The sequence below is a fragment of the Diorhabda sublineata genome, chromosome 3, assembly GCF_026230105.1.
Source record: "Diorhabda sublineata isolate icDioSubl1.1 chromosome 3, icDioSubl1.1, whole genome shotgun sequence".
NCBI lineage: Eukaryota > Metazoa > Arthropoda > Insecta > Coleoptera > Chrysomelidae > Diorhabda > Diorhabda sublineata.
In genome coordinates, this window is record NC_079476.1 from 22,042,062 (window position 1) to 22,062,280 (window position 20,219).

The following is a 20,219-nucleotide window of genomic DNA, read 5'->3' on the forward strand; positions in this document are numbered from 1 at the left end:
CTTGGACAACCCTGTCCTCGCTCTGTCTATAACTCTATCAGCCAAGAGAATATAGTTGTGGAAGATCGACGTTAATCCTTCAGATGTTTTGCCACTTTCTCGGCCAAAACAGAAGTCCAGGTAATTTTATGGTGTAATGCTTCAATGGTAAACAATATACAATTTGATTAATTCGAACTTTATGGTTCAATATATAAAATCGATTGGAAAATATGTTTAATTCAAACTTGTTTTGAGCTCGTTAATCTCAAATTTAAGTGTATTATCGTTTGATAAGGAGTCGTAAGTTGCTTAGAATGTTATTTTGAACTTTTGGATTCACCAAAAGGAAACAATAACTTTTTCGCTCCAATTTTGTTCTACCTCTCTAATATCCTTCAAAACTGCATCCAACCAGTCTATCTTTGGTCTCCCCATACTTTTCATGGTTTACCTTAGTTCTATTAGAAGTTTTGGTTTTTCCTCAATGGGAGAACAGAAGAAGTAGCAGTCCATCTAATTAGCTACCAGTTATCATTTAGAAATATTTCCAATCTTGAATTTTTTGTTAATATGAATCGATTCAAATATAAATAATTACCGTGTACAATTCCGGGTATAGTAACCGATGTTTCGGCAACATTAGTGGCGACAATAACTTTTCTACAACCATCCGGTGCTGGTCTAAAAACTTTTAGTTGATCGTGATGAGGTAATGATCCGTACATAGGCAAAATCATCATCCGTTCCTTTTTTCTTGATTGTTCGATTAAATTTTCGTGTTCATTTAGTAGTCTTACTGTTCGTTCCACTTCTTCTTGTCCGGTTAGGAATACCAATATATCTCCTGGTTCTTTCGACGAGTTTATTTTTAGAACAGTGTCTACAGAGGCTTGAATATAGCATGGCACTGGTTCTAATAACAAAATATACAACAATTTTATTTATATTCAAGCGCACTATTACCAATTATTTTATAACTGTAATTAAGTTTTGAAAAAAAGGTATTTCATTACTTTTATCAATTTCTAGTATATTACGAACGCTAATGAGGGGCGTAGCTCACATAGATCACTTACCAGCTACGTAAAATATATCAACAGGAAATTGTCTTCCTTCCACTGACATTATAACTGCGGTGTCGTTTTTCTTATTGCCAGTAGGGTTTTCATTAAAAAACTGCTGTAATTCGTTTGCATCCAATGTAGCGGAAGCTACAATTAGTCGAAGTTCTTTCCGTTTCTATATAGAATCATCATTATTTAAAAGAAGAAATCGCCTATAATAAACTAAACTCACATAAACAACAATCATTATCGGCTACTTTTGATCGAATTTCTGTTGAAGATTAATTGCAAAGCTTGTTTTTTTTGAATTAAGTCCCGTTTTCAGTGAAAAAAGAACATACTTTTGTTATCTTATAGACAGTGAAGCCGGTACTATTTGCATTATGTTGAGACCGAGAAAGCCTTTTAATTTGTTTACGGCAAAGAAGATTTTGAAAAGTGAGATAGTACATGAAAAAAGTCTCTAATAGCCTGAGAAAGTGAGTAAATAATTTGATGTTATAGTGAATACATCGGGATAGTGAACAGTAAACAACCAAACGATGTTTAGTGTTTAGTAATAAGTGTTAATGAATGGTTTAGTTAAGTTTTAGTATATAAATAAATTACTTAAGATACAGCGTGTTTATAAATTCACCCCACCGTTTCGTAATTAAAAACACTGTTTAAACACTGTACTTTGATCTAATTTTCAACATTATTTCCACAAATATTAAGGGACCTGCAATATTCTCCATTAAGCTGTTGAATTTCGCCTTTAAAGATGTCTACCGCCTGTTTTGTCAATAACTCGAACATATTCAACACCTAGATGTTCTTTGAAACGAAGTAGTACTCCCTGGGTTTTAAATCGGGATGTGGTACTGGATTATCGTGAAGCAAAATGATGCCTCCACTCATCATTCCGCGCCTTTTGTTTTGAATAGCACGGAGGAGATTATTCTCCATTGGAGAATGTACTTTGACTTAAACAACCGTACTGGCATCTGAGGAATGTTGACAGATGCAGAAGACATCGTAAATGCGTGGTCGCGAGATTTTAAAAACTGTACTTACTGAAAGAACATGCCTCGTATATTAATAAAAATCACCTACCTTCAAAATCTTTTTCATTAATCCCATTAAGATATCAGTATAAAGCGACCTCTCGTGAGCTTCGTCTAACATTATAAGGGAATAATTTTTCAGAAGTGGATCTGCCATCATTTCTCTTAAGAGTATACCTTCAGTCATATACTGCAAAAATAAAACATTGTCAACTATCCTGTTGATTAATCAATTTTTTTCAAACGTAAATAAAAAAAAATAGAAAGGGATCATTGGGGGTACGTTCGCTATAGGACTTGAAATTCCTGGAGGGGTTGTCCTTTGATCCAAGTGATTCTGGTCGAGGATCTTTGGACTTCCTTTGCGTACTGGGCAGTTTTCCCTATGTCGAAGGCGCAACTTGCATAAGAGAGGAAATCGGGTAGGGTTAACAGCAAAGACGCAAAGTTTTGGGACGTTTACAACATATCATGAAAAAATAAATAAATGAATGAATAATAATTATCGCCATTTAGGGTAGATAAAAAAATTACAGGATAAGATTTGGGATTATATCATATAATTATGGAAGCTAAAACGAAATTTAGATTTCGGCTATAAATCAAATCGCAACTCATCTGGATTTAATATAAATATTTTTATGATTAAATTGCTGCTTCAAGCGTTTCAAATATGCTGGCCGATGTACTAGTGAAAGTACGGCAAGATCACTAATGGGGACTAGGTCATATTTAATTATAAATCAATAAATGCCGATTCTCACGATTAAAAAAAACATTCGTTTCATGAGTCCTTTGAAATATTTTAAGTAGTGTTATTCCTACGCTTGAATATCACCGTATGAACAGCGACAATTATTAAGTAAAACATTTTCGTTATTTTCCAAATTTCAGTAAACTTAACACTGTAGCACGTTAAAGCAATAAAGAATTTTGTACGCCTTTATCTCTTGAGATCCCCCAATTATTCATTCGTGTACCCAAAACTACGTAGGAATAGATAAATTTTGAAAATTTGCTAAATCTCTTGGCTTGCACTCCCGGCGGCAAATCAGCTGAAAAATATCACCAGGAACGCACGAGGAGATTCCTCAAAGCAACTGCAGCTGCCTCAAAAGTAACTTCCGATGTTACAAAGCGTTTGCCGATGCCGCAAACCGACTTCCGATGTGTGTGAGTGTATATCTGTTTTTCCACGGGTTTCTCAGGGCTATTCTCAGTTGCCCACCCGGTATAATTGAAATATAAAAAATTTCAATACAATTCAAATCATGATATGTACTTGAAAAAGTGTAGGTGCTATCAAGCTTTTTATGAAAATCGTTAACGTTGAACGTCCTACAGTAGAAATATTTCCATAAAAAGTTGTTGATAACATACTTAATTATATTCTATAGATAAAATTTGTAAAAATTATGTTAAAAAATAAAATGAGCTATAATTGGTTGTACGTAGCACCTGTTTGATAAAAATGTTAATTGTTGTACTCATTTCATGTTTTATGTAAAACAGGCACCAAAGGTTAACACGGGGCATCATGATTTAAAGAATATGTATACTAAGGGATGCAAGTAACATATACCAGAACGAGGGCTGAAAATAAAATTCAAGACCAATCAATAAGGTTTGTTCCGGCAGTACGTTAAGATCATATTTCTCACTTCGGCGCACTACGCATTATTTAACTATAATCTGTTACGAAAACGTCCTTAACAATTGCTGCTGAAACAGATACGAAAAAAGGGAAAATTATTATGTTTGTTTTTTTATAGTTTCACTGGACCATTCACTCTAATCTCCACTACCGACTAATTACCCAAATTCCATCTTATGGATATTTTACAACTTGATAAAGCACGATAAACGATCTAAAATATATGTCGACATGCGCGTAGCCGTCTCGAACTAGTATTGAACTAGTTCAATTTATTGCTGGAGCGTGAAAGTTTATTTTCATTACTTTAACGCAATTTTCGTATTGAGCATAATCCAGTATTTGCAGTCTGCTGGAACAGGAACAGGATGTAAGTAACATTTACGAGGCTGGAAATAAAGTCCGAGACATCTTTCAAACTATGTAAGATTTTGTTTCCTGCCCGCAGAATTTATTCTTAGACTTTTATCGGTTCAATTCGTTACTTTTCGCATAAAATTATGAACAGCTTTGACCGGTTTCTATAGCATAAGCATTGTTATTTTATGAAGAACAGCCACCAAATGTCTGCTGCCCGAAAAATCAAGGAAGAAACTGTGCTTTTGGCGTACTTCCACGCAAAGTCTGCTGTATTAAAGTATCTCATGCTCACCCTTTTCATATGGGGAAACATAGATAGTACCTTAAACTCGAGCACTTTTAAAAAGAAGAATAAATCATTGTTAATTTGATGCCCGTCCGACACCCTAAACTGTGCCAAGTCGAACCATGAAAACTTAATTACTTCTCTACTAGCTTTTTTTGCAGAATGGCTCTCAAGAGGAAACTTCCCCATTCCCATCTCTCCCATCTATCTAATTCTTACTTTCCTCGTTGATACCCGATCGTTATTCGGTGAATCCTAAGCACCTATCGTCGGTGTTTTTGTGGTGTCACATGCTTAACTCATTCACCAGTCAAATGGAGAGAGAGAGAAGAATGCAGCTCCCTAGTTAATACACCACAAAAGCTGCCATTTTGGTTTTTATTCTATATTCAAACTACCTAAATTCGATTCCACGCGCGATAGAGAGGGGACGTGCACATTGAGCGAGCGTCTCACGAAAAGAAACCACCTCAACATCAAAAAATCACCCAAACCCCACTCCTAAAAAAACCGTATCTCGCAATGAGCTTCTTTCTCCTTTGCAAAGCATATCGAATGAACAGGGACCTGGTGTGACAAAATTTTGAGTTCGACATTTTCGACACCGCAAGGTACGCTTGGGGTCAGACAAACAAATGGACTTAAAAACTTTGTCGATTAAGGTTACCACTTTTTTTAGTATATATGAAATGATGTAAAACATAGTAACGAAGTAACATAGTTTTGATGATGATGAGGGTGAAAAAACTTCGTTTTTCTTGTACCAAATTATTTGGAAATGTGCCGAAAAAATTCTCTCTGGAAGTTTGTAGGACTTTTTTTAAGAGTAAGGCAAATATTTTATCAATAAAACTGAATTTAGTAAACTATGACTTACCTTAATTTTTGGATTGTTGTAGCAAGCATCGAATCTAACGGCATATCCAACGATATCTTGTTGAACTAGAGTGCCTGTTTCGTCGGCTACTCTGTTTGCCAAAGATATAGCAGCCACCCTTCTCGGTTCGCACACGCCGATTTGTTTTGGCCATTCTGCTTCAATTAGATACTGCGAAAGAAGAGAAAAAACATGAGGCGAAATAAAACGCCAGGTTCAAAATGGATTTTTATTACAATAGATTTTTAAAAAAAGATGACACATTATTCCCACCGATTTGGGTATGAAAGACAACAGCTGATCTACGTCAGTTGTTTTGTTTTATGGTGTTAAGAGGATACTTTTTAGATTTATATCAGTGGAACTAATACAGCTGAAACTAAATATATTTCAATCCATCTGGAAGTAAGCTTTCAAGCCATATACGAGGGTGGCCCCAGATACACTTTTTCTAGCAATGTTCATTCGTACGAGACATCACCTCTTCTTTTATAGAAAATCTTTCACCACCGAACCATTTTTTTAAGTCTGGAAACAGAAAATAATCCTAGGGGGTGATATCTGGTGGATGAGGTAGCAATTCAAACTTTAATTTATTAATTTTGGTCATTGCAATAACGGATGTGTGAGCTGGTGAATTGTATTGATGAAACAACACTTTCTTCGTAACCAAATAGGTTCGTTTTTGCTTAATTTCTTCGTTGAAACGCTGAAATAAATTCGCACAATACTCGTTTACAGTTTTTCCTTTTTCAAGGTGGTCAATGAAAATTATCCCACGTGCATCCCAAAAAAGGAACCCCTTGACCTTGCCTGTAGATGGAACGGTCTTTGCCTTCTTTGAAGCCGGTTCTCCCTTTTCAGTCCATTGTTTTGACAGTTCTTTTGTTTCGGGGAGGGGGAGGCAAAGTGATGGACCCACGTTCCATTCATGGTTATAAAACGGCTTTATTTCTGTGACACATTGCAAACACTCGATGAAAACACCCATTTTGCACACAGCTTTCTTATGTCCAAATTTTTAGTTAATATGCGATGTATTATACTTTTTGAAATGCCTACTATATTTAGGTTTTTCTGAGAAAATTTACAAAAGTAATGTCACATTTTCACATCAACAGGTTTTTCGATATTAAGTCAAAATAACGCAACAAAAATTAATATTTTAGATTAAAAAAATTACAGCATGTTTGGGACATACAAAGGTTAATTTTCACCGAATTTCATAAGAAAATATTTTTTCAAGATGACACTAGAAAAATCAAAGACTTGGTTATTTGAAATTTTCATATGTTATGTCAGAGAAATTTAAATAAAAAAGCTGGAAAATTTTTTATTACGTGCAACTTTACCATTAACTTTTTTCCAAAGGAATTGTAGTTTTACTGCAAATCAAAATCAACCGTTTTTTCACCTTTAAAAACTCACCCCTACTACATATTGGTTTTCAAAGGTTGATCTATAAGGAAGTGGTTTTAAACAATAAATAAAACAAAATATCTAAAAAAAAATAGTTTATTAGGACGTTTCGAAGTTATAATCTCTTTAAAAACATAAATATTAAGTTATCGTGAATAAAAACACTCTAGTGAATGATAAATAACATATATATAATGGAAAATACAAATCTTAAACTTTTGCAATAATTATTTTTTCTAATATGATCAAAAATTGAAGGATTATCTTACATGACTGTTTGAAAGAAAAAAAATTCCAAAAAAATATTTTTTCTTTGTTGGGCCAGGTACTTTAGTACAGGTGAAAACGGATTAAGCCCGAAATTAAATTGGGCGCTTCTGATTTTCGATATTTTGTAAGTGAAAAAATTTTTGAAATGCGAATAACTCGTAAACTAAGAGGAATCTGAAAAAAACTGCCCAAACAAAAAAAGTAGTGCACAAAATTTTCTACAAAAAATGTATTTAGTCATTTTTTCGTTGGAGCCACTATTTCTGAGTAAATCTCCCTCAACGTAGTTTTCGAGTTATTCGCGATTCAAAATATGTTTGAGGGTCTACAACCAATTTATAATGGAAGCTTTGAGGTTAGGAAAAGAATTGAAACCTTTTTTGTACAGAATGTTGTGCTCCACATTTTTTGTCCCGGCAGTCTGTGTCGATTTCCTCATAGTTTTCGAGTTATCCGCAATTCAAAATGTTTTTGTGCACATGAACCCATTTTACGGTGATAATTTTTAGGTTAGGAACAAATAATTACGATACTTTTATGTGAAGATTCAAAATTTTTTAAAAGTTTCATGTCCCAAAATTTCGAAAATCCGTGCCCGTAATTTTGTTAAGAGTTGCTAGACTTATTCAGTATCCCAAAACCTCCCAGAATCTAGAAAATCAAAACCGCCCAATTTAATTTTAAGTGTTAAATTTAGCCAATTTGACAAATCCCACTTTGCATACATCTTACCTTTGATATATATTCAATGACTCGATCCACGTGATGTCAACAAAAATAAATATAAAAAAGAAATATAAATCTATAAAAAATATAACAATAATATAATAAATATATTTATGAGCTAATACAACATTTTTATATAATATTTGTTTCCAAAGTACATTATCTAATAAATATAACTTTTGAAATGGATAACCCCAGTGATTTGTACGTAAACAGGTACACAATAAAAAAGGTTAATTAGAATAAATTAACAGCAATTTGTACTTAAACGTTATTTGCTTAGGCAAAAGTTCCACGTATTTCTTTGTCATTTCGTCCTCGACATTTTGTATAACGTTTGGTAAATTTAGTAAAAAAATGTGTATTGTAAAGCGATGAATCATGACGAGCAACTTTTTCTTGTGGTTTTAAGATGGCGTGGCTTTTATTATAACTCTCGATAACGAATAAATTAAATATTTAATCATAGTATATTATGTAACAAGTATTTAATGATAGCTGTTAAGACACGATGTATAAAAGTTACAATACGAACCTTGACGAGTAATGTTTCTTAACAGCCATTATTTTTTCTACGACCAATCATTTCAATGAAGAACAATCACTTGGCACACTAATAGTTTGAAACAAGATAATTAAAACGTCTCAATAGGTACAAAACCCCGTCAAAACTACCCCTGACGTATCCGAAGATACCCTGAAAGAAAAATAATTGGTCAATAGGCATGGAGCACCAAAACTACCCCTGAAGAGTTCAAGTAGATAGGGTTTCGGCCAGTTTTTCTGAAACTTAGCACAATGATAGTTTGAAGCAAGCTGATTAAAAAATTAATGGGGTAGGTAAGTTGGATAAAAAAATTCATCATTAAATCAAGGCATATTCTTCAGGAGTAATTTTGGGGAGGTTGGGGGGTTTTCGGATGTAGTGTCCATTGAGACTTACAATCAGCTTGCTTCGAAGTATCATTGTGCCAAGTTTCAGAACAATTGGCCAAAACTAATTTCCTTCCGCTCAAGGTACCATCGGACACTTCAGTGGGAGTTTGAAGGAGTTGAGGAGGGTCTTGGATTTGAGATTTCTTGCACATTGAGGCTTTTGGGAGTTTTGGAATTTAAATTTCGAGGCTTTTAATCAGCTTGCTTCAAACTATCATTGTGTCAAGTTTTAGAAAAATTGGGAAATATCTCACGAAATTTATATCAGCATAGGAAACGAATTCTATATCAGAGCATCAAATATCAAACCATGAAATATTAAAAATTAATACCCAAATAAAAAAAATGGGAACCTAATTCTACGTGTATGTTTAATCATTAATATTTCACGCCATTCTACTAACAAGCGAGGACATTTATTTATATTTTTTTTCTTATAGCACATTTATTTAGATTTGATAAAACAGGTAACTGAAAGGCCAAACAATTTTTTTTATATTCAAACGTTTATAAATATCAATGTACATTGTAATATTTTTTGTTTAATGCGACAACCGGGAATGATACTAACGTTTTATTGAATTTATATAGTGTGTCAAAACGAAATTATTTCATTACCGTACCTATTTATGAAAAATCCCGAAAATCGTCCAATTGTGAATGTTCAATCCCCATTTCCTTTATTCTATATTGAATTTTTGAGTTTATTGTAGCAATTAAGGCCTATTTGGCCATTGGCTTCGAGATCTTTCACATTTTCTTTGCTTGGCAACACAGCGGACAGAGCCGCAATGAGCTCCGAGCTTCTGGAACGATATGAGGGTTGGATTCGAGCAGGGGGTTGAGAAATAAAACGATCGAGCAGCAGTAATCGATCAAAATTTGCGTTAAACTGAATAAAATGCCATCAGAGACTTTGGCAATTCTTCAGGAGACCTTTAGGAATGATTATCCGTCGATAATCCAGTCAGACAGGATGTTGGCCGGGAAAAGACACGAAGACACTCCGAATTTCCGCCACCTGGATAAACCATTCTGTCAAAGTGCTACAACGATTAAAACAAAGAGTCATCAGTGGAAATCGAAGATTCTTGGAACTCCATCACGAAAATGAGTCCACTCAATCGTTCTTTCTAACGAAACGAAATCAGCATTAAACCCCAACTGGTATACAGGCCCGACATCGTCCCGCTACACTTTTTGTTTCCTTGGCTCAATGTATCGCTGAAAGAATAACATTTGGAAATGCTGGACAGCATTAGAGCCTTTAAGACGAGGTTGCTGAAGGACATTTCTCTTCTAGAAAGAGAAATATTCACGGAAAAAGTGTATTGGTGTAGGAAGATCCAAGAATATTAACAAACTGTACAATTCAGATCAATAAATTTCAATATTCGAACCTTAATGCATCAATTTCCGGACATATATAAGTATGAGTTGTATATGCGCATTTCAAAAGAATAAAATGATAGAAAAAAGTGAAGCAGATTCGTTTTTCACTCATCATCAAAAAAAAATTTGCGCTAGACGACGTGGAAAAAACGTTTATTAGAAAAACAATATTGGAGATTCACGTTTCACTTACTTCGAAGCAGATTCACTATAAAAAAAAAAAGAAAATGAAGTTGGAGAAGAATAAAAGTTTAAGTACGACGACATACCGTATATAAAAAAAATCAATTTTGCATACAAAAAATCGTCATAATCTCAAACGATTTCGGTTTCATTCAAAGAGTAAAATATAAAATTTTTAATGTCTATAATATTAATTTCGGTAATACATACAACAGATATTAATACACCATAACCAACGTATTGTGTGTTCCTCAAAAATTCCCATAACTTATCACAAAATATCGAGAGTAATAATAAATGTAATAAATTATGAATGTTTATTACTCGCCACAGCCAAGCTACGAAAAAGAAAAACGAATTTTTGAAAACATCGCATTGTTTTACTTTATCGACGCCAGGTAAATCGTAATTTTCTAACAAATCTTGATACAACGCTATGTATCTGTTCCAAGCCGTGGAACTAATGATGAGTTGTAAACTAAAGCAACAAACGGTCTTCGCAACTTTTTTAACGGTTACTTTAAAACTATGTAAAATATTAGGCTCTTTGCTGTCAGATGTAGTAGAAAGTAGAATGTATCCCCTTCTAGGTGGGTTGTTTCTTAAAAATACGAAAACGCCGATAATTAACGCTGTACAACCCACTGCGTCGCAGATACCGTCGATGTAATAACCTGCTGTACCGATTTCGGATCGTTCCCCCTTAATATGCTTCCTCACTCTGGCTACGTGACCGTCTAGGTCATCTAACCAGGTTCTTATTTCGAATAGCAAAACACCGATTCTCCTATAAGTCAAACTATGGCTGGTCACGCATTTCGCGCTAAGGATCGCTACGAATATATGAAAGAAACTAATAGAATTGGGGGTTATCCATTTTATGTCGCTTATTCTAAGAATATTGTCGATTATTTGGACCAACGGACCGAAAACATAATAGTTAGTATGGTCTAAAAGAACTCCTTTTACGGTTACTTCACACAGTGGATTTATTCGACAGCTTAACCACGTTACTTTTTCGTAGGTAATCGCTGACGAATTATCGTTGTCTAAAGGATAATTTTGTAATCTGAGATACAAATTGAAATCCATGTAGAAATAAAATAATAAAATTATAATTAGCAAAGTTAATAGGAACTTGCTAATTTGCGATGCCGGACAAATCATTATGCCAAGTTTCGTTTTTTGTTTTGATAAAATCAATATTAGGGTACGTATCTTCGTAGAAGGCGGTCAGCCTTAAATAATGAAAAAGTTCTTGGATATTGCATACTTTTTTGCAGGAAGTACAATTTGGATTTCTTATTATGAGGAAGAAGTACGGCTAGAGCACTTGGCGTTCATTTACCTGAAAAGAAATTGTTGTTTGGACATTTTTTAAATATTAAATAGTATAAGATCCGAACGATTAATTTTTTTTTTACTTACACGGTGATAGGAAAACTGTAATTGTCGATAAATTACGCTACTGGTCAAAAGTTTTTACTCACCCTATAATCCATCCGTTTAATTTCCAAAATAATACATTTCAACAAATTTCTTTCATATTTTCAAGCAAAGATCGAAAGAAACTAAAAATAATAGTGTCCGTTATTTGTTTAAATTATGATTATATTTTGTTAGCGAGTGCGACAAGTTAAAACTTGCAATTACCGGCTGATTTGTAATTTATTCTTCAACTTTGAATTATATCTTCGGTGTTTATGATTGTAGTTTAGTCCCAGTTGTGAGGTGATTCATACTTTTTGGACCAAGACATCTTTTTTTGAAGTTCGTATTCAATTTTTTTCCGTTCTCGTTAATTCGGACTTGTAAGTTTTAAAGTGGGTAAAACTAAAGAATTATCGGTTGTCTAAGCAAAGTTACGGTACCATTGCCGCCGAATTACAAATACCGTGGACTACAACGTGAAAAAATATGCATTCACTGAAGATGATTGTATTATGTATATTGATTAGTAAACGTAATCGACGACTCAGGGGGCCAGAGATAACAGCTCAGATCAATGAATCTAGGGATCTGCCTTTGAATACTTATACAGTGAAATGGATATTGAGACAAGCTGGCATTTTTGGAAGGGTGGCGGTGAGAAAACCTCTATCGAAACATGAAATTAAGACATTGCTGTAAAGTGTAAGAAAGAGTTTTATTAAATGATAAGTCAAATTTTGATGTTTTTGCAGAACATTTATCCTCCGACAAAACAACGATCCCAAGCCTTCCTCGAAGCCGTGGAAAGAATAATTGAAAGAATTGGAAAAAAATGTACTGAAAGTAATGATATGGTTGCCCGTCCTCAACCCAATTGTGATGTTGTGGGACAAATAGAACAGGAAAGGAACGACAAACAGTGTTCTGCTTCCACATCAAATCTTTGAAACGAATGGAACCAAATACCAAGACAACAATTATTTATCGAAAATTTATTTATTTGTCGCAAATATGTATGGTGAGCAAAAAATTTAACCAGTAGTGTAGGTTTATAATTATAACAGTCTAAAATAAGTGAAACGGGAAAGGCTGTGGTCTTGCTGTGCTTATCGTTGTTAGTGCACTATATAAAGTAAAACAGAGCCCGACACCTTTAGAGATATCCAATCCACATCATAACGGATGTCGTTTCAGATAATCTGGATGATATGTCTCACTTCTTTCACGAAGGAGAAAGCTCTACATAGATGATCACAGACTTCAGAGAGATATTCATCGATCAAGTGTATTTTGTTCCACTGTTCCAAGCCCCAATTCCTATTTCAACCCAATGTCTTTTGTTTTAAGACGAAAATGCACCCGTCAAAATCTCATTTTTTTACATTAGAAGACTTTAATGACATAATAAGAGATTTGAATTTTCCTAAGAGTAAGGCTCAGCTTTTGAATTTCCGTTTTAACCAATAGAATTTGCTTATTGATGTCAACCAAAAAAGATAGACTGTAATAATGTTTATTTGAATCAATTAGGATACCCTGTGTTCTTAGTGCGTGGTGTTTATTTATTGATAGCTTGACGAAAAGTTTGAAAGCATTTTATTACATAGCGGAAATAAATTTCCATTTCTTCCAGTTGCTCATTTCGTACATCTGAAACTATGCAAGTGTAAGAATTTTAGTAGACGCTTTTCAATCTACAGTTTTTTCAAACTTCTGAAAAACACTTTTAGGAAGCTGACGAGCATTCCAGAACACATTTTCTTAAACTATAATATTTATATAGAGTGGCATGAGAAACTCCAAAAAACTTATTTATATTCGTTTCATTAAAAAAAGAAATTCGACACCCACCAAAATTGTATACGTGGAATGGGCGCCACGCCATCGACAGAACTAGGGATGGCGATCATTTTCAAAAAAAATCGATTTTTGAATCAATTCCAATCGCAACCTGATAAATCGATTCATAAAAAAATCGAGGTCTAAAATATCGACTTTTTTCCAAGTTTGTATTTGAAATGTAGATATGAATCCATTTTATGAAAAACAAGAGAGATACCATAATTAAAAATGTCTGCGATCTCTTATCAGTAAAATCAAGGATTTTTTAATTCATCCGCTCATCACTGGCGATGTTGCCAAGAAGTTGAAAAAACTTTAGATGCACAACTGCCTGTGATAAATAATGATTAAATTTTTCTCTTATGCCCTTTCCAGTGCAAATATGTAGAGAGTGAATTTATTTACAAGTATCGTAAACTAAATACACACCGGCAACACCCTAATATTACGAGCACATTCACATAATTGTAAATAATTTTATAGTTTTTATCTAAGCAGAAAAAATCATTTATCAAGGGTAAAATATCTTTCCACTGAATCGATCCAGTATAAGAAATCGATTTGAAAAATTGATATATTTGGTCCTAGGAATCGTTTCTTTGATTAATCGATTCCAGATCACCATGTCTACAGAAAAGAGAAGAGTAACGAACAAGGTGGAACGATACAAATGATCTTGACAATAGATGTGGGTGTTGACCTAATGTCTTATCTAACTTAAACAGCTGAAATTCCTACAATACTTAATCAGAATATAACGACATAAAATATATTTATTATCTATATTCTTTATATTGATTTTTCTATGCAGTGAATATTAAAAATGAGCGTTACAACGAACAATATATTTTCTGACTTACTTGATTTTTTACACCAATCTAAAAACACTACAATATTCCGGTTAGTGTTGTAAACGATATGGACCTTAGCTCATATTACAATGTGTTATTTATCTATTATTTATTATAAAATTATTGATATTAGATAAGACTTTATTTATGATACCTATGGTAATAAATAGATTAACAGACATGAACGTATTTGCCATATGCTAACAAAAAATAACGAGAAATGGCCGAGGACAATATTCGAGATACATATAATGTCAGTTCCTAATAATATACTATGGTACAAGTTTCAAAAAATTTGACATTTCTGCACCTCTATTAATGCATAATGAAATATTACTTTATGGAGGATTTATTTTGAACACAGTCAATTATTGATTGATAATTCATCATAAACTAATTTCATTTATTGATATAATAATTTATAATGATTGTACAATTACTTCCAAAATAAGTTCCCGATGCTCCATGTTGCTGCTGATAAGAAACGTTATATTTTATCTTCTATATATGTTTCTACATTGGAGACAGATTCGCAGTGGTATAAAAAATTTCGTGTATAAACTCATGTTTTCGTGGATCATTCAAGAGAATAGCACTCTCATGTGCCCTTAAAAAACGTGCATACGAAAATAACTATTGTACCACTTGAAAAATGTTATTTGCACCCCTAGAACCACTCAGAAAAATATGATTAGGTTAGGATAGACCGAAAGGAATATTTCTATGAGTAAAAGAGTTATAATACAATTAAAACAATTGTTGGGTAATCTTAAGGATAAAAACCAAATTTGGAAAAAAGTGGTATATATGAAATTAGCGTATATAGGGCACGTTGCCAGCCAAAAATAAATATAAATAATATAAAATTATTAAAAAATGTATCCAATAATAAATTGTATATTAATTAAATGTGAGAACAGTTTAAATTGGGACAAGGCGTCTATTTCTTACAGTCCACTCTACCTTACTCAATCAATTAAGACAGAAGGTGGCCTACGCAGATGATGTTGACCTGCTAAGCAGAAAATAAATAGAGCTAAGAGAGGACTTCCGGACATTCAATTAAGAATCCAAGCGAGCAGGGCTTAGTGTGGATGAAGCTCAGCTCATGTCGCACAACATAGACCCTGCAGACATGACAGCGTTTACGGTAGATAATCACACCTACGAGCGTGTTGACAACTTTCTCATAATTGAAAATAACGAGACTGCACTGTAGATACAGGAGAAAGTGAAAGCTGGAAACGGGACCCAGAAGATGCTGAAATCTCGCCTACTCAGCAGACGCACAAAAGAGAGGATCTAGGCCAGTTATCATGTTTGCTTCTAGACAAGAGCTGAGACTCAACTCGTGTGAGAGGAAAGTACTTCAGCACAACTATTACCCAATCCAAGGCCAAGAAGAATAGCGCATCCGTACTACGCTGTATTGAGAGACTAGCCTAGTAGCAGAGATAAAGGGTGCGAGACTAAGATGGCTTGGTCACGTCGAACGGATGCCGCAGGGTCGAGGAAACAAACTTGGATAGCGGCAAAAGCCGGAAGACCGCAGACTACCAGGACGACCACGCATAAGATGACAGGAAGACGTTGAACAGAACATAAAAGAACTAGACGGAGAAAATTAAAACATCGAGAAGGATGGAGGATAGTTGTCCGGGAAGCCAAGGTTCTTCAAGAACCGTGTAGTGCCAATTAGTAAGGTAAGGTATACACACAGAATCAGCTTTACAAACTTGAATTCATTACAAAATGACTCTTGAGGATACTAGCGGAAATTATATATTCTATTGTTTCAGTGTCTTCTCTGCGGTCATTGTGTCTTTAACAACGTACGTTTCTACTGCAGCTGGATAACGCTTTTCGCTATTCTCTAGAAGATTTTAGTCTACTAAATTAAAAAATACTGGAAACATGGTCCAGATATTGCTGAGAATGAACATTAATTGATAAACCAAATCAACAGAAAGCTACTTTCACTCAATAGGAACAAATGAAATTATACAATGGAAAATTATTACTGTTCAAAAGAGAAGAAAGTATATTGTATAAGTCGTTTTTTACTTTTAACAATTTCATAAAATAAATTAACGTGCCCGTAAATACATCTTATTTTTATGGAAATATTTATTTTCCTATGTTTCCTATTAAACTTCAAAGGTAAAATAATATGCACTACCCAGTTATAAAATATATAGTAACATATGGTTTCAATTTAAAATTAATTTGAGCTCTAGAAATAACAGTGATAGAAATAAAATTGAGATTTTTGGTTTTGAAAATATAATCAACACAAAACCTATACAATATGATTGTTTAATTTGGAATGAATTCAAGAAGACAAATACTTATTTTCTTCTAAATACTAAACCCCTTCAGAGGGGTTCATATTCGTCGGATATAAAACAAAATGTTAGTTGTGATTTTAGCTAAACTATTTCTTTTTGAGAAATCTTACAATATGGTTTATTTAAAGTATTGTATTGAAATTTAGAAATGATTGGATTTGAATAGGGAGCAAGAAAATACGGCAGTTTTTTGTTTTCCAATAAACTTATACTACCGGCCAAAAGATTTTGCCCACCCCATAATCCATTCATTGAATTTCAAAATAATACATTTTAACAAATTTCTCTTTCATATTGAATTATTTCTTCGGTGTTTATGATTGTAGTTTAGTCCCAATTGGTTTATACTTTAAGAAGAAGACATCTTCTTTTGTAAACGAATTGTTTTCGTTATCGGCTTGAGGAAAAACAATAACCACTGAAGATAAACGTATTGTATTGATCAGTAAACGTGAACGAAGACTCACGAGCTCAGATCAATGAATCTAGAGACCTGCCTTTAAGAGAAAAAGCTTTGGAAGGATGGCACTGAAGAGACCTCATATAAGACGTGAAAATAAAATTAAGAGGTTGCAGTGGGCTAAAGATGAACGGTAGATCCATGTGCAATCGAGATTGTAAAGCATGGCTAAGGCTCGGTGATGGTATCGGGATGTTTTGGAGGAAGGACGACTGCACACCTGGTTGAAATTGAAGGGATTTTGAAAAAAGGGGGCTATAAAAATATTTAAGGAAAATGTAATACGTTCAGACTAGCGCCTGATCAGAAGAAAATTCATCTTCCAGTATGACAACGATCCCAAGCATTCCTCGAAGCTGTTCAAAGAGGATTTGAAAGAATTGGAAAGGAAGAATGTACTAAAAATAATGATTTGGTAGCTCGACCTCAACCCGATTGAGTTGTTTTGAGACAAATTGTACAGGGAAGACAGAAAGCGGTGCCCCACTTTACTGGAATATCCTAGAAAACGAATGGAATTATTTGTCGAAATTGCTACAAAGGATGTTAAAATTGGGTACCGAAATAATAAAAGCAAAAGGAAGTTACATCTAAGAAGAAAAAATTTGAATACACGACAATTAGAGAAAGAAAACTATATGGTGGGCAATAACTTCAGACTATTTGTGAATGTTTATGTTTAATAGTGAAGTCAATAGATGAAATTGTTGATGCAAGTCCACACTGAATGATGAAAGGCCATCATCAACAAATAGAAAACTCTCTACTGAATACAATATTTGGAACTCTTACAGGAAAAAGCTGCATAAGCTAATATCCTGAATAGAAACAACTGGTTAAGATGGTGTGTCTCCCCATAGAAGGAGACCAATTAAACAGCCAGTTCTGGCATTTTTCCAATAAAAAAAAAGAATATTCATTATTTAACAGATTCGAAATTAGAGACTCGCTCTGTATATATAGCGTCACCATGTGTAAATTGATTTTGTACTTAATGGGCTTTCAGCATGAAAAAACTTCGCAGGTGTGGTGTTATCTCATTAAAAATATGAAACTGTTATTTTTATAAACAAGATAACTATGCACAATACATAAAAAGATAATTTAATATTGGAGACAGCTACAGTATACACACTCTAATATGTTTAAAAGTATTTATTAAAATGTTAATCCAAATAAGAACAATTCACATCTCTTTCACATTTTTTTTCTAATATTCAATTCAACATAACAAATACAATAAAATTATAATTTAATTGGCTACTTAAAAACCAAAAAATCAAATTCTCTCTTCGATGCAGCCTTGGGGTTGATCAGGTATTATGTAAGCATCATAGAGACCGGAGGGGGGAGGTATTTCCTTTGCTTAGATAACATGAGGGGTTGGGTGTTTTAGATAGTGATTACATCAGAAGTAGTTATTTACTTTTATAAACATATCACAACCTACACCAGGATGTCCAACTCTGGGCGACAGAAATCCGTTTATAAACTCCAAACATTAACCAAAAAAACAACTGGATAAAGTGAAGTATTTTCTTCATTCTTCATCAGCCACTACTTTTTCCACTGATACTTTTTTGGCTACGTGCATTTTATCAAATCCTTATCTTGTTAAAACTTAGACAAAAAGTCAGCGCACATCGTCCTTAAATTTGAAGTCTTCATCCATCGAGCGAAAATCTGACCCCAATTTTCCTAAACTGTCAAAGTTGATCGCTGGCTTACTTCAGAAAGTTTGCAGTGGCAGCTTCTATAATACCTTCAGAAGAGATATCCTCTCTCATAGATAGACAAGGTATTTTCTTCAAAGGGTTATCGTCGTTGACGTAAAAATTCTAAATAGTAGAAAATGTCATAAAAAAATTGAAAATCGGAAAATACATTTTGAAAAACGTCTACATCTGCTTGATTCTTGGTGATCCTCAGATTGGAATCAAGAAATTGTTCTTCTTTCCTAGCAATAATTTATTTTTTTGAATGTTTCATAGATGCAAGTTTCAGTTTTCTGAAGATATATATATTTGGTTTTCCTATGCTGGCGCTTATGTTAGAAAGAAAATTAAGATATACATCAGCTATGAGTGATCAAATGTTTCTGGTTGATCTTGGTAGAAGACGAATCATTCTCCACCACTACAATGCGAGCTCTCACATATCAATTCAAACAAAAACGTTTTTGAACAGTCAAAACATCGAATTGATGGATCATCCACAGTACAGTCCTAACCCAATGATTTCTCCTTATTCCAGCAGATCAAAAATAGACTGAGAGGTCAACGTTTTTTTACACCTGTAGAAGTGGTTTATAAGCTGAGGTACCTTACTATATTAAATTTCGTATCAATGAAGTTTGTTTAAATGAATATTATAGGTGTTAAACTTATTTTCTTATTTCTATAATTATATCTGTTGCTCATAAATCAATACGAAACCACAGAAAATTAGATTTTATGTCACTTTAAATTGAACCCAAAAAGTCTTCCAAACCTTGAAATATAATATAATCATACACATCTGTCATGCAAATCTAGTTTGCAAATGAAATAAATAAAATCGGTGAGCAAAAACTTCGTTTATATCAAATATAGTACAGAAAAACAAAAAGCTTACCTGTGGAATTTGTGTACTCTTGCCACAACCTGTTTCTCCAATAAGAACCAATGTCTGGTATTTCTCCACAAGATACAGTATGTGATTCCTATTATTAAAAATTGGTAAACGTTGTCTTTGCGTCTGAATAGATTGCGACAAATGTTTGTTATAAATAAAATCTGTAGTTTCTATAGAAACTGATTCATCTTTATCCAGAAAACTAGTTGTATTTGAAGGTTTTAGAAACCGAGGCTTGAACTCAGTCATCATAAAGCTTTAAGTTCATGAATAATAATTAGAAAAATACCAAGCTTATCATGCTCATTGTACGCCTTTAAAAAAATCTGGAACAATAAAAAACAATTTGTAACAAAGTTTAAAGTATAAAGAATTTATTATCAGATGATTAAAAAAATGTCCATTTTGAACATCAAATTTACAAAACTACATAGTTACCTCAAGAAAAAAATAACATGAATAGCCTTCAGGGTTTTGTA

The 20,219-nt window shown here is 33.5% G+C and overlaps 2 protein-coding genes across 7 annotated transcripts in view; both read right to left on the minus strand.

Annotated features, from left to right (window-relative positions):
• LOC130441097 (probable ATP-dependent RNA helicase DHX35) overlaps window positions 1–20,219 on the minus strand; it is a 33,079-nt gene that overhangs the window by 10,075 nt on the left and 2,785 nt on the right. For all 5 annotated transcript variants that reach the window (XM_056774622.1, XM_056774621.1, XM_056774619.1 and 2 more), the window contains exons 2-6: window positions 19,741–20,066; window positions 5,270–5,440; window positions 2,142–2,282; window positions 1,059–1,221; window positions 581–895 (exon numbers count right to left, since the gene is read on the minus strand). In XM_056774622.1, coding sequence (XP_056630600.1) covers window positions 581–895; window positions 1,059–1,221; window positions 2,142–2,282; window positions 5,270–5,440; window positions 19,741–19,992 — 1,042 coding nt within the window. In that variant the 5' untranslated portion in view covers window positions 19,993–20,066. The remainder of the gene's footprint in view (window positions 1–580; window positions 896–1,058; window positions 1,222–2,141; window positions 2,283–5,269; window positions 5,441–19,740; window positions 20,067–20,219) is intronic.
• Window positions 6,794–19,869, minus strand: LOC130441102 (ceramide phosphoethanolamine synthase). Of its 2 annotated transcripts, none has more exons than XM_056774629.1 (2): window positions 19,741–19,869; window positions 6,794–11,543 (listed from the first exon to the last, which is right to left on the minus strand). In XM_056774629.1, exon 2 carries the CDS (start codon window positions 11,360–11,362, stop codon window positions 10,328–10,330), a length of 1,035 nt encoding a protein of 344 aa, XP_056630607.1. In that variant the 5' UTR covers window positions 11,363–11,543; window positions 19,741–19,869; the 3' UTR covers window positions 6,794–10,327. The 2 variants fall into 2 exon arrangements, with proteins under 2 accessions (XP_056630607.1, XP_056630608.1); XM_056774630.1 differs by lacking the exon at window positions 19,741–19,869 and adding an exon at window positions 14,329–14,410.

Coding starts and splice junctions, on each gene's coding strand:
- LOC130441102 (XM_056774629.1), bottom strand. CDS start 11,362: ATGATTTGTCCGGCATCGCAAATTAGCAAGTTCCTATTAACTTTGCTA.